This window comes from Gymnodraco acuticeps, unplaced genomic scaffold (assembly GCF_902827175.1).
Source record: "Gymnodraco acuticeps unplaced genomic scaffold, fGymAcu1.1, whole genome shotgun sequence".
Classification (NCBI taxonomy): Eukaryota; Metazoa; Chordata; class Actinopteri; order Perciformes; family Bathydraconidae; genus Gymnodraco; species Gymnodraco acuticeps.
This window is the reverse complement of record NW_022991296.1, coordinates 298463-324512: the sequence shown is the minus strand read 5'-3', so window position 1 is coordinate 324512 and position 26050 is coordinate 298463. Positions and strand designations below refer to the sequence as shown.

Below are 26050 nucleotides of genomic sequence, written 5' to 3'. Positions count from 1 at the left end.
ATCCATCCTGACACAAGAACAAACACAAACATCTCTAATAAAAGGACTAGTAAAAAGTACAAGTATACCCTGCTCAACCAAATCTCTAAATATTTCAGAAACATTTTAAGAAGGAAAACACTAGTACAAACATGGACATTCAAAATTCATAATTCAATAAATACAAATATGCATCTGTGTGACGCTCCTATGATGTGTTGATGTGTGCAATAGCTGCTGGGATAAAACTGTTTTTATACCGCCTCGTTCTACTCTTTGGGACAAGTAACCAGCCGAAGGAAAAAGCTTGAATTCTGAGTGCAGAGGGTGGGAGCATTACTCTTTAACAATTCTGTGGAATAACTGTAATGATGCACTGACATATTGTACAAGTCTATCTAAACTGAAAGTATTATTTAGGAGCCAAATCATTAATGGTTATGAACAGGACCTGTAAAATCCCATTTGTTATTTCTTGTAATTGTAAAAGTAATTTCTTTCTGATTGTTTTGTAAAAAAACAAACAAATTAACAAGACAAACATGTCGCTGATGACGATGACCTAATATTTTATTTATAAGAAAAATGTATGCTAGAGGGGGGAGGACCAGAAACGTTTTCTTTAAGCTTCTTCTTGCCCCTGTTGAACATGGCAGAGACTATTTGAGAATTCTTTTATTTTTTTTTGTATTATTTTATTTTTGTACTTTGTTATAATTATTATTTTGAGTGAGAAAAAACAAGAATATATATATATATTATTATTATTGTTGTATGTTTTGTTTCTGACATGTTCAATAAATTGACTAAAAAAATGTAAATAAAAAATGAATCACAACTGCCTCGTTTCTTGAACAGTTTTGTCTATAGTAGAGAGAATGTATAATCGCAGAGAAAGAGTCTAAACCAGGGGTCACCAACCTTTTTTAGGATGAGAGCTACTTTCAAAAAAATAAAACAAGTCGGGGGCTAATTTTTTTTTGTTTTTTTGCAGTGTATATATTTAGCACATTTTAACATTATTATATGCTTTCCTTTAACCTTTGTGTGCTGTTTGGGTCTGCGGGACCCGTTTTCAGTGTTTACTCAAATAACATGTATTCAATTCAATTATTTGAACCTGCTTTATTTGGGGGTGGACCTCACATCCTCTAGGGTAATATTTTTGAAAGTGAAATGCATCAATCTTTGAGCACAACATGAATTGATGGATACAGCTCTCAACACTCAGATGAAAGAGAGCTGTATACTTTTCAATAATCCAAACATCTTTAGAATATGATCACAACCAATAACAAATCATTTAAACTTGTTTATTCTAATTGTATGTTACCTAGTTAGCATTCTATCTTTTTCTTTATGCATATTTTACTAATCACTCCCCTTTTAAACAGTTTTTTGTGGAAATTACGCCATGCGTGTGTGTGCGTCAAGTGCAATAAATATATATGCAAGTTACAACACACACAGTAAAACTCTGCCCCTCATGTGCTGTATAGGCTGGCATGATAGGCTGTTCAATGGGGCTGATGTGTAGATTCTGCCAGAAGGAAAATCAGCGGGGAGGTGCCACATTGCTTTTCTTCCCGACTGCAACGCTGGTACCGCAAATCAAGCAAGAACGTGATTGGTCGATATTCATTGTGGGGGGTGGGGGGAGGAGGGGTGTTAGATAGATATAGGGTTGTAGTAAGTAAATAGAGTTCGCTATGATTGAGGTTTTGTTTATGCATGGGGTAGATTCTTTTAATTACATTTCCTTTTTTGTTTTGTGTATTTTATACATTTTGGATTTGCTTGGCGAGCTATTTTTAGAACATGCCCGGCGGGCGACTCACGTTGCCCCTGCGTCGCCCCTGCGGGCGACTCACGTTGCCCCTGCGGGCGACTAAGTGCCCGCGGGCACCGTGTTGGCTACCCCTGGTCTAAACTAATTGAATTGTATCTAACATACTGTAACTGCCTGCTGTAAATGACAGGAGTGTCTGAATGAGCCTCAGTGTGCTCTCAGGTAAAGCTCTCACCCTGAGCTGCCAGGAGTTGGCCTCCTCCTCTTTGCGCCTCTTGGCGTCCTCCAGCAGGCTGATCTTAGCCGTGTGCTCTGCCAGCTCTGCAGCCTGTGAAGAAAACAATAAGAGAAACACTTATTAAAGAGTCCAGGTTTAAAACATGTAGCTGGATCATGGAATAACACGTTTATTTAATCAGGTGGTCCCATCGAGAGAACAGTACAGCAAAAAGAATAAACAAAGCTGTACTTGAAGACACAGAAGGACTGACGCACTAAAAGTAGGTCAAGGTTTGAACACTAGTTTATTCATGTTATTCAAAAGCATTCGGAGTCTCAGTCCTATCAAAACGAAGCCTGAGCGTCCTGATGAAACGTGACCAGTCTGTGGTACATTCCTCCGGACCCCCGAACAATGTGAGCAGCTCGTCTTTCACCAGCCTCACTAACCGGAGGCTGAGTATTAAATGGGACACCTGCTTCGGTTGTAAAGTGACTGAACCGACTCTCGGGCCGTGAAATGTTGATTTAAAAAGGTGTTCAGCCCTCAGTGAAAACACGGGGAACAAAGTGAACTATAATGCATTCTGTGCTTTGATTCAACAGCTACAGATTGTCTTCTCAGTGGCATTCAGCGCACGGACACTAAATCCTTTGCAGAAGCTTCTTAATAAGGTTTAAGTATAAAGGTCTCGTAGCAGCAGGTGTCTGTGTGATTGTGGGAAAAGGAACCACAGCTTTACTGTCCGGACTGTTAAAGTGAGAGGGAGCAGCACGGTCCTGTGGGTGGTCTGCAGAGAGGGTGGGGGGGGGGAGAAGTCTGCAGTAATGGGGTGTGGTCCAGCTGGACGCTACAAAGTTGTTTTGTCTGGAGCTACTGTAGCCAGGCACTGCTGAACACTCCACCCTGCTATGTGCCTGGTACAGAGGTGGACAAAGTCTCCGCTGAACGTGGAGAGCAAAGACTTTGATTTGTCTTATCTCACAAACATGCAGCCAAACCTTTTTTGTTGTTGTCCAGTTTGGCTCAACCTTTTTTTAATCTTGGTGGTATTTGCCAATTTACTGACACAATGACTTGGTTTTGGAGCATGAATGAGGTCGTTTCAAAGCAAACATGCAATAGAGGTGTGATGTGTTATTGTTGTTATTATTATTATTATGATTATGTGTTTCTCTTAGTATCCTAAGACACTGTTATGTTATGTTTGGCAGTGAACAAAAAAAGAAAATGTATTATGAAGGGCAGACCATCTATTTCTATTTATTTTGTTGTTTTTTTAGAAAGGGGCACGTCATATAAGATGTGTTTCTTCTCCCTGCTCCTTTTCGCTCAATGGTGTGTTGTAGAGACATGTTTTGTTGGCAATTATTGTACATTGAGTTTTGCGTACCATGAGCGGGACGAATAAAAATGAAATGAAATGTCAGATGAAACAGATGCTAGTTAACCGGAGTGTCTCTTTTGTATATCTGTTGTTCTACAAACTATACAGATAACCATAGAGGATTGGAAACCTGGTTGAAGGTTAATAAAGAGTTGCTCGGTGTGAGTGCAGCACTGACCAGCTGCTCCTGGCTCTTCAGCTGGTCCTCAGCTTGGCGGGCCAGCTCCTCTTTGGCCAGCAGGGCGGCCTGGCGCTCGGCCTCCAGACGGGCCGCATCGTCCTCGGCTCTCCTCCGCTCCTGCTCCAGGATCATGGCTCTCTGCATCTGTTCCTGCATGTCTACGATGCAGAAAGGTAAGCAGCATTAATAAAAACAAGCCCATGAAAAGAAAGATTGCTGACAAGTTAAATCAGAACCAGTTTGACCTTTTGAAGGACAAAGCTGGCATTTTTCAATATCTCTCTTGATCATGCTTTTCAATATGAATTTGCTCATTGCCTTCTACTTTAAAAAGAGGCTAAGTGATTTCCTATTCAGGGTATATGCAGGAATCCTGAAGTCGAATGTAAAACCTTTTAAGACCTTTTTTAAGACCCTTTCCATACATTTTAAGACCTCATCGCCACTTTGAGTTTTAACCGGTTACCTTTGGCGACACACTTTACCTCACATTGACTATATACAGTATTGATTGTCCTTCCTCCTTATCTTCCAACCATTTGGACGCAAACTTGCATTTCCCCATAACGATGTTGTTTAACAACCGGCGTAAACGGACCTTCGCGCGCTATCAAGCAGTGAGCGTGCGATGTCCTGTTCAGATGACGTCAACTCCAACGTGATGCCATCAATAAACTACAGAGAATCACACTACACACCTACGCCATGATTACATTCAGGCAGACTGTAGAATACAACCTCTTTGGACAATTCATAGACTTATTGAAAACAAGATACAAAATGTAATACCTTGGAAAATGCCGTTTAATACTTTTTAATAGCCTTAATTTTCGCTAAATGAATTGATCAACTTTGAATACTTTTTAAGACCCCGCGGACCCCCTGCTATAGCATCTGAGTACTGCATGTTTTAGCACACTTGTATAATTGCAGTTGATCATTAATACACATTAATGCCTATAAAGAGTAGCATAGAGCAGTGGTTCTCAAATGGGGGTACGCGGACCCCTAGGGGTACGTTGGAGTACTGCAGGGGGTACGTGAGATTTATTTTATGTTAATGAAAAAAAAAACGTAATTAATGCATTTAAACAAACTACTAATAGTAGATTAACTACTTTCTTCAAAAGTTTACAGTAATTCTGGATAATAAAATGGGAACAATAAACGGGGTGCTCTCTTTTCCTCTCCCTCTCCTGACAGCCCGTCAGTCTCGTGCAGCTTGCTGAACCTGTAATAAGTGACCCGACGGTAAAGAATAAATATATGTATAACTAGTTTAGCTAGTTCCAGAGTAGATGAAATAGCTAAGTGTGTTAGGTCTAACTCTTAGTGTGTTTTGCTCCACTCAACGGTCCGTCACAGCGGCGGAGCTGTGATCATCCAGAGCTGCATGTTCTCCGTCAGCAGCAGCTGATCTGATCTCTGATCTCTCTCTCGCGTCCGGTTATACTTCACTCGTGTTTATGTCCAAATCTATCGGATCTAGCTAGTTCTAGTTAATGATATGACTGCCTGCTTATCAAAGGACACCTAAACAATAAGCGTTGCTTGGCAACGGCGTGTGGCCGCAAAGTATAGCGCAGCATTATGCATATGTTTATATGAGGCGTCAAAATCCCATGCTCATAAAATGCTTATATATATTTTTCTCTTCAATCCCCACGCCCCAAAATAAATATATAAATACCAATTTTAGGAAAAGTAAGGAAGTTTGAGCAGTGTGGGTTTTACATTAACAGAGTTACACATATTTCAAAACGCAAAGTGTAATAACTGCAGTTTGCCTCCCTGTCAGAATGACAAAGATCCTCAGTGAAGCACAAGCCCATGTTTCTCTACATTCTAACTACAACTTATTAAAAAGATCAGTTCAATGCAACTAATGTCGTCTTAGTGTTATTGCATGATGTTAAAATTGGTTTGCCATGAATTTAGTGATGGAATGTAAACATTTGAAATGTAGCATTTAAGTGTTTCTCAGTTACAATGTTGTTGTTTTAATAAATCAGACTCTGATGGTGCAGCGCTGTACCTCTTTATATAGACATGTTTTCCCTAACAATTTGTTTTGCGCTGATCAGGGGGTACTTGGCTGAATTTTTTTTTCAAAGGGGGTACATGAGTGAAAAAAGTTTGAGAACCACTGGCATAGAGGATAGACACAAATATGTAGTTATCACAAAAGCACTGGGCACCCAGACTCTTTCCCATGACTGTGTCAACTTGTGTTTTTCCAGCTGTGAAACCACAGTCAGCTGGAATTTGAAGTATTTAAAAACAAACACTTCAAATAATCTGGAACTAATTTATGAGCTGTTAAAGTGTTAATCATTACTAATGAGGAAACCCCGGAGTCACTTTAGAGACTGTCACAAAAATAAACAGGTTTCTGGTTTGGACACTAAACAAAGTCAAATCAAAACACAAAGAAAAAAACGAACCAGAATGCTTCATACTGTAAACACAGATCACATCAGTGCTTGAGTCAATAACAGATGCTTCACTGTTTCTGCTTACACTCGTCACAAACGTTGTTGATAAAACAAACCTGCTTACATAACCTCACGTTTCCCTCCCCCCACCTCACACACATGCTAACTATGTACACACACACTCAATGCCTCACAAAGGGTGATATATAAGCCCCCCCCGCCTCACCTTTCTCTGCCTTCTTGGTCTTCTCCTCAAACTGGCACAGCCTCAACATCAGATCCTGCTTCTCTCGCTCCATCTGCTCCTTCTCCTTCTCGATGGCCTCCCTCTTCTTCTTCTCGTTATCCAGCTGGGCCCTGCAGATAACACACAGCCGCCGTGAGCTGACATGCTGGACGCATAGTAACGGCTGACAAACGACAGGGTCTGCCCCCCCCCCCACACACACACACACACACACACACATAAGCCCCAGATTCACAGTGTGATTGCACAAGCTGCTCCATCACTGCTGTTACTGCTACATCAGGCATGGTCACATACAGTAAATGCAACGTGTAAATAGTATTCTCTCTCAGTTTGACCGTGTGGGGCCATTTAACTGCTTCAATGCGATTCTGTATTGAAAACAGCTGCTAGAGAGCTGAAGGATGTCAGTGTAGTCATCAGTAACAGGAATTATTTAATGGTTTTACATTAGGGCTGCGACTAACAATTCTTATAACAAAAAGATTATTTGACTCATTGTTTAGTAGTCCATCAAATGTCTGAAAATAGAGAGAAATACCTGCCAAAATCCCCTTAGGCCCAACTTCAAATCTCAAACAGATTGATTAAAAAACTAACAACCAAAACCAGGAAGTAATCCCATTTGAGAAAAAACTTTCAAGGAATATTTGGAATTTTTGCTTAAATGATTACTACTATCATAATGGTAGCAGCAATGTTTTCAGCTGAGGAGAAAAGCTGCATATTCTTAAATGTTAACTAAGATAATTAAGAGTGTTTTTTTGCCAATAAACGACTTAGATGATAAGTGGATTATCAAACTTTTTCATTGAAGCATCAAAGCCTATTCAGAAGTAAAAGTAGAGCTGCAGCAAGTTACTGATTAATCATTCACTCTTCAATTAGCATTGTATTTACATTGATATCTACAGTGGATTTAAAAATGTAAAGATTTAAACATATATGAAAAACTTCAACGGGTTAATAATTGTTATAGGAGAGCTAGATTGTCCTTTTAGTACTTTTTGTTCTTCAGCTTTGTTGTTAATTATTGCATAACAACAACCTGAGATCTTCCTCAGGGGTTAATTATGATTACATTGGACACCTTAAGGGACTTGCAACCAACCATCTAGAAACATATTTAGGACCCCAGTGTGTGTGTGTGTGTGTGTGTGTGTGTGTGTGTGTGTGTGTGTGTGTGTGTGTGTGTGTGTGTGTGGTGTGTGTGTGTGTGTGTGTGTGTGTTTGTGTGTGTGTGTGTGTGTGTGTGTGGTGTGTGTGTGTATCCTAACTGTCTGCTGGGGATGAAATGGTCCACTCGCTGGTATTTACGGTGTTGTCTGCTCCGTGTTACATCACTGTGTTTGAACAGCTGTACGAGGCAGACAGTGAGCAGAGACTCCATTCACTTTCACTTCAGCCAATTCAAGCTGATTTCCCATACTTGAGAAGGAATGCTGCTTTATTGGCCAGTGAATGGACGTCTCAATTTAGCATGGATTGAAAGTGTCTGGGAGAATGACATCTGCAAGAGGTGGGATCATCTCATGGTTTTGCAACTCACGGGAATGTTTAAAATGTTTGCACTCAAATCCTCAACAAGTCATACTGCCCTCTTATATATTAAGTAATATATAATATTAATGAAGTGTCCTTTCTGACCCCCGGGTTTTGCATATGGCAACATGTCAGTTTGTTTTGTATTGACTAAGTAAGAGTCCACACTTTTCAAACTACCTGCCACTCGTAAAGCTGCTTCAGAAAGAGGTTAAACTACCACTTTCAAGTCATTTGTTACGCAAAAGATGACAATATTTGAAAGTCCCAGCTTCTCAAATGTTCTCTCTACACGTTTCAGGGCGTTTGCGTACTTCTCCATCTGTTTGTGCTGCTTCTCCTCTCGGGCCTGGGCCTTCATCTGCTGCACCTCGATGGTGTCGGGCTTGCGGCGGCGCATGTACAGCTCGTGGTTCCCCATGCACAGCTGCAGGATGCGCTTGTTGATGCGCAGCCTCGGTGCGTAGAACACAAAGTCCTGACATTTAGAGAAGAAGAAGCAGACAGGAGGAGGGAGAGGGAGATCAAAAGTTAAACAGCTGCCTGATGAAAGACTGAAGTAGAAACTCTGAGAAGTTTAGGGAAACGTTAAAACAGATTCCTGCTACTAACAGTAAAGACTGCTTCACTTATTAAGGGAGTGAGCTACACAGGTAAGGCATAGACTTTAGTGTGTTGGGGTCCATCACTAATAGCATTGCCTGTAAGTAGCAGTGGCTTTTCTGTATGCTAGATCACACTGAAGATATGTTTTCTCCTCGCTACAGAGACACACGATGCTTCAGGTAAAACAAGCTTAAGTAGAAGCATATACTGCAACGTAATAGGCTCTAAAAGTTGGTTATATCTAAAGAGAAACAAGAACTTTTAAATTGGAAAAGATGGTAAAGTAGAAGAGAGATTTTAAAAGAAGGATTTTGGGATTAGAAATGTCAGCATGCTTGAGATTTTAGGTCGGCTGATACTGTACTCACTGGAGATTTTTTACTCACTGGAGATTTTTTATCGATCGGTTTGATGATGAACTTCTTATCGTTGAAGGAAATGTTCCTGATCTCACTCCAGGGGAAGCCAATCTTTGGGGTCAATCTGAGGAAGAGAGCACATGAACACAAACGTTACACTCTCATACTATACTAAGGGCAAACAGAGGGTTTATTTATTGATTGTGATTCTAAAAAGAGACAAAATATACATACATTCATTTTAAAAAGGCCAAAAGCTTTGGTATCTTTACAGGCCAATGTTAGACCAAATTAAAAACATTCTGATCCAAAGCCATGTATTTATGCTTTGGCTTCTTATCTCTGGACTTTTATTCTTCAATAAAAATACCAAAAAAGATTCTCTGGTTTTCTTGTCTTCTCTGTCATATATGTCAGCTAATTTAATATCTTTGGGTTTTGCACAATCAAAACAATGCCCAGGTTAATTAATAATGATATTAATTACATGTTGCAGCCCTATTTATTACAGTAACACGGATAGTTCAAGTGTAATGTAGACATAACCAGACACAAAGTAAATCCTTTATTTTGATCAATGCTGCATACTGTCATTTTAAAATAAATCTCTCGATGAATCTGGGGTGTGGCTCTCTCTCTATTGTGCCAGACAAAGTGAACAGATGCCAATCTCGCACTGTAAATCCAGAAAGGATCGCAGCGAAACTCAGCTGTGAAACCGCACCGCCTGAACAGGAATTTCTCTCAATTACTTCCTGACACAAACAATGTGGAAGTTATCTCAGCGAGTGAATATTTCTATAAGAATTTGGTGTTTATTCAAGCTCTGCTGGTTTCATCAATGGATTCATGTTAGTAGAACATATTTTTGTATCGATGCGGGGTATAAAATCTAAGACACTGATTGGTGAACATGTTGCTGGAGTTCATTAGAAAGTCTTATAATGATGGCTCTATATATATATAAATTGTAATATGTATACAAAAATATACCAATAAATTACCACCAACTATTTTCACAAGTGATTTAGTTTGAAATTTGGCAGAAAAGGATGTTTATATCATAAAAGCGGATATCTTTTGGCTGTTGACTTACAAAACAAGACGTTTGAATGCATAAACTTGGATTTTGATGGAACATTTTTACTATTTTCTGAGTTTTTATAGACCGAACAAGACAATAAACTGAGATTTATCAATAATTGAGTTGTTTTCTTAATGAATCCATCGGTCAGTTGGTCTATATATTTTCCTAAATAGTGGGAAACGTCTCTAATAAATGTAAAAAATCCAAATATATAAAGTTAATTATAAAAAAAACAAATCCCAACATTTGAAAATCTGAAACCTATGAGTGTTTGCCTTTTTTTAATTGTCAAAAATCGCATATCTGGCACGTTTTGGGAGCTAGACACCAAAGTTACTTACAAGTAAAAAATATTGTTTCTATTATTTCCATTTCAGATTTAAAAAAACAGTTTTTTAAATGCAAATCCAAAATCAGAACAAGTGACTCTTCCCACTATGCCACAATCAAACATTGACACTTTTTTCTTTCAACTATTTTATGTCTTTTACTTTATGTTAAGTAAGTTGAATGTTTGAGGAGCTTGAGACTCAAGATTTCCATTGCAAAAACCTATGCTGTAGCAATTGTGCATTTAACAAATAAAGTGTTTAAATCCTTTAAAAAGCAGATAAATAAAAGAAAGAATAAGTTATTCTGATGTCTGGCATTGACAGTGAATTCAATTGAGAAGAAAGTGTGTCCTCTGAAGTGAGCAGCGCTGTGTGTAGCAGAGCAGGAGCGCCTAAGGAGTTAAACCGGCAGCAGACTGTGAGCCTCGGCTGCACTGTTGTATTGTGGGCCGGCCGCTCTCCGGTGTAGGTTAGCCTCACATTCTTAAGTGCGGCACAGCTTGAAAAACCAGTCTGCGTAGCCATGGTTACGGCAGAGGGCACTGTGGAGGAGAGGCCTTTCTTTGCTGATCCCAGGGAGCACATAAAGAGACAGACTCACACAGATCGCTTTGTTTAAAGGGGTTTCTAGCTCTTAAAACCACAGCGAAGATATAATGAGGCTAAATGAGAGACTGGATGAACTTTAAGACAATAGAAATTACAGTTATTAAATCATTCAGACTTCTGAAGCTCAAACACGGAAAGAATAAAAGGTTCAAATAAAGGTTAAGCAACTTCCTCTTTAATCTCTCCCACTAACAAAGTAGACCACACCGCTTTCACTGGGTGTTTCTCTATGTCGAGGAAGGCTGCTCCAGAGCCACTATTTCAAGGATACTACGTCATCGAGTGCCGCCGAAGGACTGTTCCAATGTCCAGGATCCTTGGAATTCTACCGAGGCCGGCGTAGTTCGTTGCGGGAAATTTCGAGGCTGCACATGTTGTAGACTCCGCGGTCTTAAAATCCCCACAATGCTTTGCGCACGGACCAATTTCCAAAATCTTTGGCGGAAATCGCGTTCCATTTAAGGCGGGGCCTCGCATATGACGCACACCTGCACACCTGTTAGCCTGTTCCACCATTCTTTCTTTTCCGAGTCAATGAGTCACTTTTCTTATTTTTCATTTCCTCGCTCCTCGGGCTCGGTATCACCGGAAGTTGATTTGTCTGCGCCATCTTGAGTAGCGTCCCAGTGGCCTTATTTGTGCCGGGGTACCGAGGATCGAGGAGCGATAACGGAGAAGCGATAATCGAGGAACTACCAGACCATGGTGAAATCCTCAGACACTCGCTCCGCCCCCCCTTACTGTGTATCGCTCACTGATTGGACGATGCAGCGCATGCACTGATCTGGCTGCTGTCAGACGATCAGCTGTGCGGCGTCATCACAAACAGACGTCGCTTCACGTGGCGCTCCGGAGGAAACGACGTCCCATTGCTCTTAAAACTCATTTCCCTGCTTCTCGCGGTTTCCTTGCGTCTCTCCATGCTTCCCTGGTGGGAGGGACTAGTCGCAGGGAAACGACGCAAGTGAGGGACGCAAGGAATCCATTTAACCGAAGTGAGATGCAGCTTAGGAAGGATTATTGCCTTGCTTCTGAAGCATCTGACTCTGAGGTACATGTGCTACCAAGCAAGCCTCCTCGACATTGAGAAACAGCCACAGAGCAGCCAGTTGAACATGGGAGAAGCCATGAACAATAAACCCAGCCAGAGCAGAACGGCTGGATGGATTTCCAGCTCAGGGTCAGTGCACCAGGGATGAAGTGCTCCTTTAACACACTTTACTGCAGTGACCCCCCTCAGATAAAGCCAGGACCCGGGAGACTCACTTCACCACAAAGACGGTGATTACCTCCCAAACTGTCTTACCCTACATACAAAGTGGCAATCACAACCAAGCACAGGCTGGATGGCACATGTCACAAGAAATGGGTTTCCAATCATGAAAATTACCAAAGAGAAATGTTTTCCTTTCATACGGCCTGTGGATGGACAGGAGAAGAACACTTAAGTACAGACATGGACAAGTTTGAGGTTAAAGCCACCATTTACTCACGGGGAAATAAAACAGGACACCTAAGACAAAATAGGAAAAATAAGGTCAGCAAGTGTACAGCGGGGATTTTATGTAAATAATCTTTAGTATAAATGGCACACAAACGTATACTCTGTGCTCCAGGGGTATGTAGAGGAATACATGTACCTTTATAAGTAGAGAAGTGTGAACAAAACACCTATTTATACGATGTAATTACATGAAACGGTGACACATGCACGATTATATGCAGCAACGGAAAAAATTGGATATCCCATATATGAATACGTAACTGGAAAAACTGCTCAAAAAGGCCTTTAGTTATACATTTTGTTGTCATTTCTAAAACAGTTTAAGCTTCTATTAAACAATATTTTTCATATAAATGCTTCTGTTTTAGGTTGTGTTTCTGCTTTAACCCTTTGAATTGTTTAACTGCTTATTAGGGAAGCTTTGCTCTAAATGGATTTCCCCTAAATAAAGGTAATCTATATCTCTACTTCACAACTTTAAGATAAAAAGAGGTCATCTCAGCTGAAATCTGCAAAAGAACAGACAATGAAGAGACACAAAAGCAACTGCTGAGTTATTTGTCCGTGTCTTTGGAGATACTCCTCCCTTAGACTGTATTCATTTGGCCCTCATTGCTATTCATGTCATACTGTCTGCAGAGGAACAGGAATAGTGATTAAGCTCAGACAGTTTAGCTCTGTGTCACAGTGACTGCAGGAGGAACAGACACCAACAGCAGAGTTTCAAACAAGGCGCTTACTTGTCGTCCTTCTCGTAAATGTTGAGTCCCAGAGCGTCCACTCCCAGCCACAGCTCGGTTCCCTTCTTGTTCTTGATGTCGAAGTAGTTGACTCCATACATCTCCAGGTCCTGGGCGATCTTCAGGTACTCCATTATAGCGTCCTCCCTGCAAGGATACACAGCATTCAGTTATCATCATTTAAATCCATACTTATTGACTCAGTGAGATTACATCAAAACACACACTCACTTCAGCATGCCGTGGTGCTCCTCGTGCCACACCTGAATCCTCTCCTCCCATTGTTCTCTGGAGAGTTTGTGCTGCTCCTGGACTCTGAAGGAAGACAGGAGAATACAGCAAAGGTCAGCTACATCACTAAACAGAGATCTACCATCTCTGGCTTTTGTTTAAAGAGGCCCTATTCATCTTTTGTGGATGTTCTCTTTCCTGTAGTTGATCATAAAGTCGTTTGTACCTGTAAATGCTTTGCAAAGGCTAAAATCCTGCCTGAAACGCCTCCATTGGACTCCTTTGTTTACCTCCATAACATAGTGACATCACTATGTTACACTCTCGCTTCTATTGGCTAGCGCTTCAACACATTGTACGTAATAGGCTAAGGGGCGGGACATCTCTAAGCGGTTAACCAATCACAACAGAGCCGGCCAGCTAACCAATCAGAGCAGACTAGGCTCTGGTTTCAAACAGGTTGCGAAAAGAGGTGCAGCACAGGCAGTGTGAGAAAGATCTGTGTGCTGCTGGCATTCCAGCCGCTTGAAGACTGACACCTACATAACCACATAACCCAATTTATTCATGTTAACTTTCTTCGTTATGCGTTCTTAAATTAGCATGTTTTTACTTTGATGATGGAAATAATCTTAGCAATGCAGACTTAATGTTAATATCTGATTTAAAAAAGCATTGTGTAACCATGACAGATACAATAAGACTATCTGAAGGCGTTGGAAAGTCTACAGCAACCTGTGTTTCCTACAGTTTTCTTTTTTTTGCAGCAACAATGCAGGAGATTGCGACAACCTCAGGACCGTCACGATACGCAGTGGATAACAGAAATACCTCTAGAAACTCAACATGTCAAGATACAGGAGATAAAAACAAACATCATGTACAGTACTTGACCGCATATTTGAACTGCGGTTTGTTTTCGCTTTCAGTTGTCACTGTTGAAGTAATTAGTCCCTTCCCGTAAAATGTTTTATTAAATAATGACATGGTGCAACAACCGTTATTCCTTCCAGTGCCAAAGCTAATAACATCAGTATAATACGCCAAATGTTTCACTTCATTACATCTTCCCTTGTGACGTGGGTGTTAACACAGCAGCAGAGCTTCTCTCTCACCTGTGTGGCAGCAGGCGCTCGGACAGCAGGTATCCGGGCTGGTGGACCTCTTTGTTGTAGTCTCCAAACTTGGCCTGAACGGAGTACGAGGCGAGCAGCACGGCCGTCTCCGGGGGACAGTACACCTCGTCGCTCAGGATGCCCTCCTTCACCTGCAGGAAGAACAGCTTCTGCGTGATGTCCTGGATCAGCTCCTCGGACACGTCCTCCGGGAAGAATTTGGCCCGAAACTTAAACTGCAGCGGGTTCTCCTTCTTCACGTCCTGGGACGACACCTGGGGAGGAATAACAACATATTTTAGGAACATTCAGTAACAAAACAATACAAAAACACAGGAAATAAAACAATTAATTCCCCATGTTACAGGCTGTTTTTGCCAGGGTATGTATTGGCTAGAAGTTAGGACAGCAAAAATAGAATTGTATTACAGATAACATTATAAAACCCTCACAAGACGTTGATTCTGGTGGTTTTCCATACGCACATGACTCTTAAGTTTGCTAACATGGTAAAGAAGTATATTAACAATCATGTAGGATTTATTCATCCAGAAATGATTGCGTGGCCTTTTGGTGAATATTTAATTGAAAGTGATTTTGATACATTTCAAAAAATGTATTTTACATTATTTTGTAGTGCTATGTTAAGAGTTGTATCCATATGTTGATGATCATCTGAATATTACTGTAAACTGTGATTATGTTTGCCAAGATAATCCTGTCATGAAATGTCCATATCCTCTCATGCCGAGCTGAGAGATGTCACTTTCAGTGTCCATTGGTTGCTTTGCAGCTGGTTCTGTTGGACAAACTTTAATAGTATAAATGTCTTTGAATACATGTGACTTTTGAACCCGTTTTTGCTACAAAATAATAAAAACCAAGGACACAATTAAGTAATTGGCTGTCTCACTGTTAATAAATATGGAAACAGCTTCCAGTTCCGCAGTTGAATGGCTGCTCTGCACTAACTGAAAGGGGATCTACCACAATCGGTTAGTGGAAATACACTTGAATTACTCTGGGCTACAGTAAGTGTTCACACGATGTGCCTCTTCCTCTTATTTAAAAACAGGAACCGATCGGTCTTGATGGAGAGAATGGGGGCTGGGAATATAACAGTTTGAGAGGCATTGTGCCGCGGCGCAGCGTCAGCACTCAGTGAACAGTTTACTGCAGCTGACTGAGGCTCCACCCTCTCTCAATTACCCTCGTTTATGTTTATAAAGCGGAAATAGACGACTTTTGAAGTGTCTTCTCATGTGTGTTTTCCAACATTTGTTTAATTTAGGAAATCATTATTAGATTAGAAACAGTCTTTATCTTATCCCTGTATGTTTAATAGTCTGTGTGGTCAATGCTGCACTATGAAGCATCTGAGCCAGTAGAGTCTGGTTTGTATTTGTAGGACTCCACGTGGTTATTGTAGTCATGTTTCTGCGGTCGTCATTTCAACTTTTGTTCTTACGAGTGAAGCACTTTGTGAATTCTATTTCTGTGAAAGTTGCTATAATAAATACACTTATTATTATTATTATTATTATTTTGTACTCCAACAATTAAGAATCTCACTCTTATAACATTGTCGAACACACAATGCAAAATTAAATCCATAACTTCTGACATTAAATCAATAGCTTTCATAACTTCTGACACTAAATCTAAATTGATGCATCAGAACCAACCCATGTTGACTCGGGTGACATCACTTGAGGTAGTTTATCAGTTCCCACAACTCCCTCTGAAGCCAAAACTTGTATTTGTATTTGACCATACAGTATGAAGTACGACTCTTTAAGATCTGAAAACATTCCAGAATATTCAAAATGCAGAACCAAAAGGTCTAAAATGCTGCAAGGGTTTGGACATCTTTTAGAAACTGTGATACAAAAATGGCAATTCTGCTCGTTTGCAGTCCTAACGTCATTGCTCTGGCTGATTTCCTTTTTGCACGACGTATTAAACATGTCTGGGATCAGCTTCATGACCAACAGCCAGTGAAGGTACTGTAACCTCTGTTTACTCAAGAGACAACAGAGAGGAGCCTGGTTCAAAAAGAGTTTGCTCTCTGGTCAAATAATAAATAAACCCTCTGGCTCATGAATCTTGTGGACACAGAAAACCACGAAAGCTACAGTATGTTGTAGTTGGACAAATATAAACACATTATAATACTGGGGCTAATGATTGACTGGAAAACAAACAGCAGAGCTCATCGCTTTGTTATTTAACCAGGGAGCATAACCATAACCCAGATGGTATCGTCATAGGTACAAAATTATTCAACCTATATTGTTTAATAAATGGCGTGAGAGCATGAATAACATTGTGTGGTCAAATTCTTCCCAGTATTTACAATTATAATGATTAAATGATGAAGTATTATATCACGCTGGACTTGTTTTCCCTCCTACCCTAATGACACTAATATAATAACTTGAGCATTCAAAAGATAGACGGGTTATTATGACACACAATTAAAACAAAAAAGCTATTTTTAGAGATAGATCTTACCTTTTTGTCCAGTTTTAGCCAAGTGTAGTAACCTTTGCTATCCATATACTGAAGTCCGAAGTACCAGACCTCACGCAGGCCGATGGTTTTCACCACCTGAACAGAGAAAAGATTGAACATTATTTTTATGTATAGTAGTGGTTTGGAAAACAACCAAAAATCCCACCAACAATCACAACTCCTCCGATCCCAAGTTGACATCTCCAAATGTAATGTAATATATAAACCCCTTTTGCAACACATTTGCTTTACAAAAGACTCATACAATGAATTGATGTTTAAAATTGTTGTTTTTTCTGTCAATCGTATAATCGTTTCTGCTCTAAACAGACACTGTGAGAACCTTAATGTCAGTTGTCCACACATCACCTGGATGAAAATGTTAGTTGCAAAAGTCAATCAACATACTCAAGAAATTATTCTCCATGATCTTAGATATATAAAAGGACATTTTCTTCTCAGAATTAACCGAGCATTAACTGCTCTTCTAGGAAAAGGGACTTCGAGATAAACGCAGTAGTAGTCAACACTTAGAGATCACACCTCAAAACTGAATGAGGGAGTTCAATGTTCCCAATACATTTGAATGAATCACTACCAGTTTTATCCCAGTGTAGCAGGGAGTTGTGAAACGATCTTTGACAGATTGCCAGACGTAGGCAAGTCCTGAAGGATCAACCTTAAGGTGACATACTCCGGTACCTAATCTGCTCTCTTCCCTCATAGTGTTATACGTTCACAGGCCTGAGGATGGACGTGGCTACAGTAATGATTTCAACGGTAAACTACTGCCAAAACAAATAAAATGACACTCTTAAAAAGCACCACACGATTGTTCTCCTCAGCCAGATTGTCTCATGGATGGTTACCACCATCACTGCGGGTGTTCTCAGACCTCTGTGTTATTTGCGTTGTTTGGACTCATTTGATATAATTGTTGCATTTACTCCTTGATTGCCGTTTAGGAGTTGTAAACAAATCCATGGGCAAACAAGCAAGCTGTCCTCTCATTGGTCAGAAATATCACGGTGGAATTCATCTCCAAACGTTCCTCCTCTTGCTTTTTGTCATTGCATTTATGTAGTTAATACACAATCACTTATTAAATAAACTAAATATCCAGTTCTAGCCGGCTATAGACTTTGACTAAAACAAGGTCTTGATGCATCTTATCAAGAGTCCACGATGGATCCTCAAATCAAATCAAGTTTTATTTATATAGCACATTTATAAACGATTTTTGGTCGAGCCAAAGTGCTGTACATATAGTACAAATAGCCTACAGTATCCTTAGAAGGCAAATCAGATAAGACTACGCTTATTTATCAAAGTCAGCTGTTTTTTTATCCATCATTTCAATTATTATATTCAAATTGCTTGATTCATCCGGCCAACATCTAAAATCCCAATTATATCTGGTTTTATTTCATTAATGTGAAGGAGTATTAACAATTCTATGTAAAATAGTCCCAGATTGGAGGCCTTGGTTTAAGATGAAGAGTTACATAAAGCTAAGCTAATGAGCCAACATCTAGAAAACCAAACTAACACGACATGAGCACAAATGTAACTTTGGGTAATACCGAGCTATGGTAAGATTTGTTAATAAAACTGCTACATTAAGACTCTTTTCTGTACTTGAAGTAACACTTAGCTCACATCTCTTTCTGGTGCAATATGCAACACAAGCCAACGAGGGCTGGTCTTCAACAGAGTGGCCCTATTGTTTGACCGCTGAGTGATACTGTATGAGGAGGGCGTGCTGCATGACCAGCATCCTGTCTCTGACTCAAGGAACAGACCGAGAGGGAGGCGGGGGGGCTGCTGTTACTTTCTGGCAAAACTGCAACCGCCAGAACTGCTGCTCATTATTAACGTCTGAAGGACAGATTATGAGCCTGGTTTAATTTCAACCGCACTGGAAACACTTTTTAAGATCAGCAAGATTTGAAGACTTTTGCAGCCCTTTTCTGACTGTGCAGCTGAGGCAAAAAGTCAAAAACGTACTTCTGAAATAATCACTTGTCCAGCAGAAGGATTTTCCACTGGGTTTCAGAGGAAAAACCTCAACGACCAGAGGCTCTTTATGGCCTTCAGAGAGGCAGAGCGATTTTTCCAACAGCAGCATCATCTCACGTGTTTGTGAGTGTGCTGTTAAGCGCGACAATATCTGAGCCGGGCCCTTTTTGAACAAATCACTGCTAACTTCCCCACCCAGTCTCCAGGGGCCTCATTTATAAAGGGATATACGCTCAAAAGATGGCGTACGCCAGTTTCTACGCAATGTTTGCGATTTATAAAATACTAACTTGACGGGAAAATGTGCGGTCCTCCACGCAAACTCTAACCCATGCGTACGCACTAAGCACAAACCGACACCGGTGGCAGAAGGAAGAATGGAGAGAAATATGTGGAAATAATACCATAAATAAAATGTTACCTCTCATTTATCATATATGAAGAATTCATTTTCAAACATTGATTAAAGCCAATCTTAAAATGATTAAACAAACGCCTGTTTGCGACTCCTCAGTGCACACAAAAACATAACTTGGATAAATAAATAAATATGGATATGTTATTTAAAACCACCTCGAATAGCCTATGTTGTGTTAATGTTATGAAATGTTTTCTCATAAATGATGCGGTAAAGAGGACAGAATTACGTCTAAACTGACGCCGTTTTGCATTTCTATAGGTTGTAGATACGAGCATGGTTTTATATACTATCACGTTTAATCGTGTTTTATGCCGTTTGCCAAGACTTGATAAGTCGCTCGTAAAACACAGGAGGTATGGAAGCTAAGAACACCATATGTGGTGGGGGGGGGGGGGGTGTTGAGACGCACAGGCTGCAGTGGAGACGCTGCGCACATCTGATCGACAGCTGGAACACAAACCACCAAATACAAAAACATAATTCAGATCCAGTCGTCATGACTCCACTCCGGAGGGATTCCCCGTTCACTTCTTACAGTCTCTCATCAAGGGGGTGTCTCCTATCCCCGGCACAAACACACTGCCTGAGGAAGGCTATGTGTATTCTTTTTGTCATTAACCTTTTTCGGGCCATTTATTTATTTATTTTGGTGACGATCCGACCTCCATGCTGATACTCTGGTTCAAACTGCATCCACCAAACAATATGATTTATCTCGACCTCCCCAAAATAACCAAAATCTGACACGGTGTGAGATGTCTTTTTTAACTGTTCTGTCGTCATTTCCTGCGATCTTCTTCATGCAGTCAGTCAGAATGAATGAATGAATGGGCGTTTCTTTGACTATTTATAGGCAAATATGGGCGTTACGTGAAGCCCGCAAAAGCTGCACCGCATTTCGAGTCGGTTGTGATTTATAAAAGGGAAACAGGCGTAGGAAGTGCCGTACGCACTTTCCTCACCGGTGCGCAATGTTTGGTGAATCGTAAAATGTCGGAAAATTTCTGTACCTATTTTTTGGATTTCTACTACGTAAGCAACGTGAATCCTACGCACGGCGTTATAAATGAGGCCCCAGGTGAGGTGTTAGGCTGCCTGGAAAAAGTATAAATCAACTAAATGGCACTCAAGCCAAGCAATCTTGCAATGACAAACTCCATCAAGGGTTAAAACTAAAATCAAACTGCCCCCGCTTCTAGTGGCCAATGCACGGCAGGCTGACCTGTGGGAGTGAAAATGAATGGTTTTGATTTAGGGGACTTTTCTGATGGATGTCGCTTGTTTTGTGCGACAACAACAAGCACTGGAGGGGGGAGGGGGGGAGGGGGGGTGAAACGAGAGTGCACTTCAGGCTGCATCTCACCTGTAATTAACTCATAAGGACTCAGAAGACAACCAGCCCTTTCATGGGGGTTTCGCTTCGGGGTCTACAGAGTGATACGTAGAAAAACAGAGTGGGCTAACATTCAGATAAATGCAGCATTTTCTCAGGGGTGCAGCTGCTGAACATTCTGACAAGGAGGTAACTATTTAACCTTTAGCAACATTGTAGTTCATCTCACAACATGCTGTACATGGTATGAGCAAAGGCTGGCAAAGGATACTGAAAATAGTACAGTTCATTAGAGGAGGATTACATCTGAATGTGGGGACGCAGGTTTAGTAAATTATCGCAGCAGGTTGCTTTGGCATGCTGCCTTGACTTTAATGTGTTGCTATGACGGCTGATGTACACTGATGCTAAAAGCTACTAACAACTGAGATATGCATTCAAAGTAAGATTAATTAAACAGAAAACCAAATAAAAAGGTGGGTTTCAGCAGGGTCACGTCAAGTTAAAGACTACAGTAATAAAGAAATGTATCATATCACATAAGAAACTATTTAATCAGTATCAATGATTGCGAGTATGATTGTCAGATATACAGAATAAGGAACAATAAAGCCTAAAGTGTATAAAGAATACACCATATGTGAATCGGAGCTTGCAAAGCAACCAAAGTTCAAAGCGAGATCCGTCTGGCAACTTTTACCTGCGAGTGTTAGAAATATGTACTAAAGGTTAGAATAATTAGCGGAAGGTATGAAGGTTAGTCACTTTATGGCAAACTGTGCTTTGATGTCAAGTAGAAAACAAGTCCCGGCACATTTTCCAAATTTTGACATATACTTTGTACCGCAGAATTAGTTCTTGTGACATCCTCAATAGATATGAAATCTAGGTGCAAAACTCATTCTACAAGCTCCTATAAGCAAAAGCAGAAGTCTAATTCATTCTGGCAATCATTATAACATCTGTGTAAACTCAGTTAAACATATAGTCATATCAAAGCATCTAAACCTCTCTCTACCCGCTTCTTCAGACTCGCTTCAGGTTGGAGTAGCACCAGTTGCAGTGCCACATAGGAAGAGTGTGCATGACTTCAGTCTGCAGCGTTACAGCGATCTGAAAGAGTGAGAGTTTCTCCTCCTGGTTTATGCGCTCGGGCTCTGTGGTGAAAGTGAGGAATGCCACTGGGCTGAAGGAGCAGTATTCACTACATCCTCTGGGCTGAATAACGTGGAGTACTCCAGCGACTCAGGACAGGAGCCAGCACAAAGGTTTTGAGGGGGCAACTGGCCCAAAGAAAAAGCGTGTATTACTGTCAGACCACACATTATTGCGTCTGAACAGTAAAAAGGAGTTTGACAAAGATTGTAATATTCAAAAACAGTTCTGCTACACTACTCCAGCACAGAATGATGCAATATGTTCCCTCTTTGTTTGAACAGGCAGATTTTGAATGTGGCTTTGACATGTGGGGTTGGGTTTATAAGAGAACTAGTTTCATATTTTGCTTCTGGCACCTGTCAACCAGATTATTCATGTTTTCAGATGTCAGCCATCGAGCCTTTTCCTGTTGTGAACGGATCTCAACCGGTCTGAGGCTGACAGCCTTTGTAACCACATTAACTTCGGAGAGATCACCAAAACAGACGGACAGAACTAACCAGAACATCGACTGTAAACGACACCTGTAATGGCGGCTGAAGTCAAAATGAAACCAGCAGCAGTGGAGTGTCTTATGGAAGTGAAACTGTGCGAGGGTGTGTAGGGGAATGGCAGGAGTTGTTCTTTAAGAGCAGCTTCACAGGGACGAGGGTTATAATCAGACCACACAGGCCTCTGGAAATGAGCTCAGTGCTGTTACTCAGCATTTCCACTTAAGCTGTCAAAAAAGGTGTGCTTGCGTCTTTGCAGCTGATTACTGCCAAAGCAACCGTTTAAAACTAAATCAAGCTGCTGACAGACACGACCGAAAAATGTCAGTTGAATTCAAAATGCAGACACTGAACAGCTGCTCAGATTTCATATATCGATCTTTCATTTAACTGGGAAATCTAAAAGCAGTCTGAAAAGTGAAGCCGATGCTAAAGTGCTTTTCACTTCCAGGAGGAGGCGACTCTACTAGTTGCAAAATGAATGAAGTCACGTTGTCTTAAAGGCAAGGCAAGGCAAGGCAAGTTTATTTATATAGCACTTTTCAACACAAGGCAATTCAAAGTGCTTTACAAAAAATGAAAGAGATTAAGAAAATGGCATTTAAAATCAGTCATTAAAAAGAAAAGCTAATAAAATAAACATTAAAAGAAAAAAATACATGGATAAAAGTTACAGTGCAGTCTAAGATATGAATAGTTCAATTAAAAGCAGCGACAAAAAGAAAAGTCTTCAGCCTGGATTTTAAAGTCTACGAAACTATTTCTCACTTGAATTATTACACCATAAAACATTTTTGACCCAAATGCTAGTTTCATGTTATCCTCAATATATGATGACGGTAATTTCGTAAATTGTGGCTTTATCTTGAATAAAATATCCAATTTAGCAGCAAACTTGTGATTGACAGGTCATTACCCTGGCGTTATTTGGTCTGTGCGATCTCCACGTTTCCATTTCTAATATGCTTTTAGTTGAATGTAAAATGTTGGTTCTCTAAAAATGTCTTTAGGTTGCAAAACAACAAGATGACGGAGGCCAAAATGTCATACTGAAGGCTTCCAAACCCTTGTCCAAAACGTTGAATATTATTTACAATATACCGTAGCAAAGGAAAAAGAAATACAAGGCACAGAGTAAGTAAGTATTCAAGTAATGAAAGATTAAGGCAATTAATCTACTAAAACAAGAACAACTTCACAGAATGAAATACAATTCTGAACTAAGGATTGAAGTGGAGAAAGCTTAAGATTGTTTTGTATTTGTCATTCCATGTTCTCATCAGGTGGGAAGTTTCCCTTGCCCCTAATTAGTCAATTGTATCTTGTTTGAACTCAAATAGAGCACTGAACTGTCCCTGGCACTATCACAGAGAGAGAGTGATCATCTGTGGCACGCCCTACTGAGAGCCATTCTAACAAGTAGGCGGGGGAATTCACCGTCCTCTATAAATAGGGAGATGTCAAAGGCGAAATCTGGGCCTTTCTAAAACTAATCAGCAGCTTTAACTGTCAACAAAACTAAGTATCCAAAGCTGATCTGTTCAAAACTAACCAAAGGGCATCCATTCACATCAATATCACATACAATACAAACCATTTTGAATGAAGATGTTTCTATTTATGGGATATTGTTCATGGCTATATTCAGATGTTTTAACCTGAAGTGTTCCCGACACAAAGGCTGAATCCCTTGACATGCGGGCACAATACACATAGTTGGCTACACTTGCTATTGAAAAACAAGTTGTACAGGAAGTGGCTTAAACAATGTGTTTCCTCCCCCGATGCTGTCATACAGCCTCAGAGGAGCTCACGCTAATTACATGTCATAAATTTGGATTTCAGCGACGGAGCTTCACAATACGATTTTTACAACTAGAGGAAACGAGCAAACTTAAATTCCTCAATTGAAGTATAAACGAGCTGATTGACAGGAGCCACACTTTTAGATATTACATAACCACATCCTCAACACACACCTAATCAAAGAGCTAACTATCGGTTTGAGTTCAAATGAGAGTGGGATAATTGGTAGATAAAAAAATAAGCAAGTTAAAAACACTTCTATTCTACAATATCAAATATGTTTCAACCTTTGATTTGATAACTTTATATAAGGTGGTATATGAGTGACCTTGCCTAAAAAAGGTGACAGGTACCATCTATAATTGTTTTATTTCCATTATATTGTGGCCACACCTTTTACTCTGTACTGCTTTCATTCAATAATGCCATTCATATTTAGTTTAATAAATGTCTGAAGTTATCTTTGTTCACTTTTGTTAAGCTGCAATTTTTCATTACAGGAGGAATCCATTTATAATAACCCCTGAACCTCAGGGTGAACAAAGAGACTGATAAGGACACTTGAAGCAGAAAGCTCCTGTAATCTCTGTCTGTAGGAGATAACTGTTCAGACCTGGATGTAATGAATGGAAAGAGCTTTGGAGGGATGATAACGAGAGCAGACACTTGCTCCTTTCCTACTGCTCGGATAAAACAACCAACATTGGTTAAAGGGAGTGATAGATACCGCTCTAATGTGTGTGCGTTAACTACTTAGCTGGTGCCAGATATTGGTTAGCTTAGATTAGCATAAGGACAGGGTCTTTTCTATCCAAGAGGTGAAAAATCCACTGTCAACCAGCACCTCCTAATATCACTGATTCACACAATACTTTTGTTTGAATAACCTACAGAAAACTATTAATTCTATCTCATTTTGAAATAATCCTTTCTTCCACAATAATATCCTGCATTATATTTGTTACTTGAAATTTGTATTTCCACTTGTATATTTTCCACATGTATAAATATTGTTTATTTTTTGTTTTATATTCTTAAACTTTTTAAATGTTTAACGCTATTTTATTTATATTTCTGAAATATTTTGGACTGTTCATTTCTTGTGTCTTAATTTCTCTTATGTACGTTGCCTTGTGTTTTTTATGCTGCTGCAATGCAAACATTTCACAAACTGGAATCAATAAAGTATCTATCTATCTATCTATCTATCAACCCATACCACTGGAACTCAATGGGCTTACTTGTATTGATATTTTTTATAAAAAATTGATCCATTAAAAAAACTGTTGGAATAAACTTTTTTTTTTTTTTTTTTAAACCCTATTGATAACATATTTATAGGTCAACACTGTGGCTTGAGGACGGTCAACACAGAGCTGGTGGGACTGTACCTGGTCGAACAGCTGCTTGCCGGTGGTGCTGGGCTGGATGGCAAACTCCAGCTCAGCGTCCATGGTGGTGACGCGAACATTGAGCTGTGGAGAAACATGAGAAAGAGAGAGTTGAGAAGCTGACCCAGAGCAACAGAGAGGTTCTCACAGGTAAAGGGCCCATACGAGGTAAACCAGAATACAGAACACTGCTGTGCTGTGGGGGTGTGTGTGTGTGTGTGTGTGTGTGTGTGTGTGTGTGTGTGTGTGTATGTATGTGTGTGTGTGTGTGTGTGTGTGTGTGTGTGTTTTGTAAGGGGGTGTATTTGCACAGTAAACACACAGGGCTCTGTGTTTATCTCTGCTTTCTCAGAGTCAGACGGGCCCATTGAAGGGAATTCTGCTGCCAAATCTGAGGTGTTCTTAGTACAAATATTCAGTGCCAACTTTTTAATTTGAAAGAACATACAAGTTTTAAGAAGTGGCCACCTCCCATTGTAATTACTGAACAAAGAACAGGTACTGTAGATGTTATTCTGGATGACTAAACTGAAGAGAGGAGGGATAAAATAAGT

At 40.2% G+C, this 26050-nt stretch overlaps 1 protein-coding gene across 3 annotated transcripts in view; it reads right to left on the bottom strand.

Annotated features, from left to right (window-relative positions):
- Positions 1-26050, bottom strand: part of ezrb (ezrin b) — a 39528-nt gene that overhangs the window by 3537 nt on the left and 9941 nt on the right. For 2 of the 3 annotated variants that reach the window (XM_034240139.1, XM_034240138.1), the window contains 10 exons: positions 25497-25580; positions 16878-16973; positions 14364-14638; positions 13249-13332; positions 13018-13164; positions 8755-8869; positions 8095-8258; positions 6218-6348; positions 3554-3714; positions 2004-2096 (listed from right to left, as the gene is read on the bottom strand). In XM_034240139.1, coding sequence (XP_034096030.1) covers positions 2004-2096; positions 3554-3714; positions 6218-6348; positions 8095-8258; positions 8755-8869; positions 13018-13164; positions 13249-13332; positions 14364-14638; positions 16878-16973; positions 25497-25580 — 1350 coding nt within the window. The remainder of the gene's footprint in view (positions 1-2003; positions 2097-3553; positions 3715-6217; positions 6349-8094; positions 8259-8754; positions 8870-13017; positions 13165-13248; positions 13333-14363; positions 14639-16877; positions 16974-25496; positions 25581-26050) is intronic. The other variant, XM_034240140.1, reaches the window with a different exon arrangement.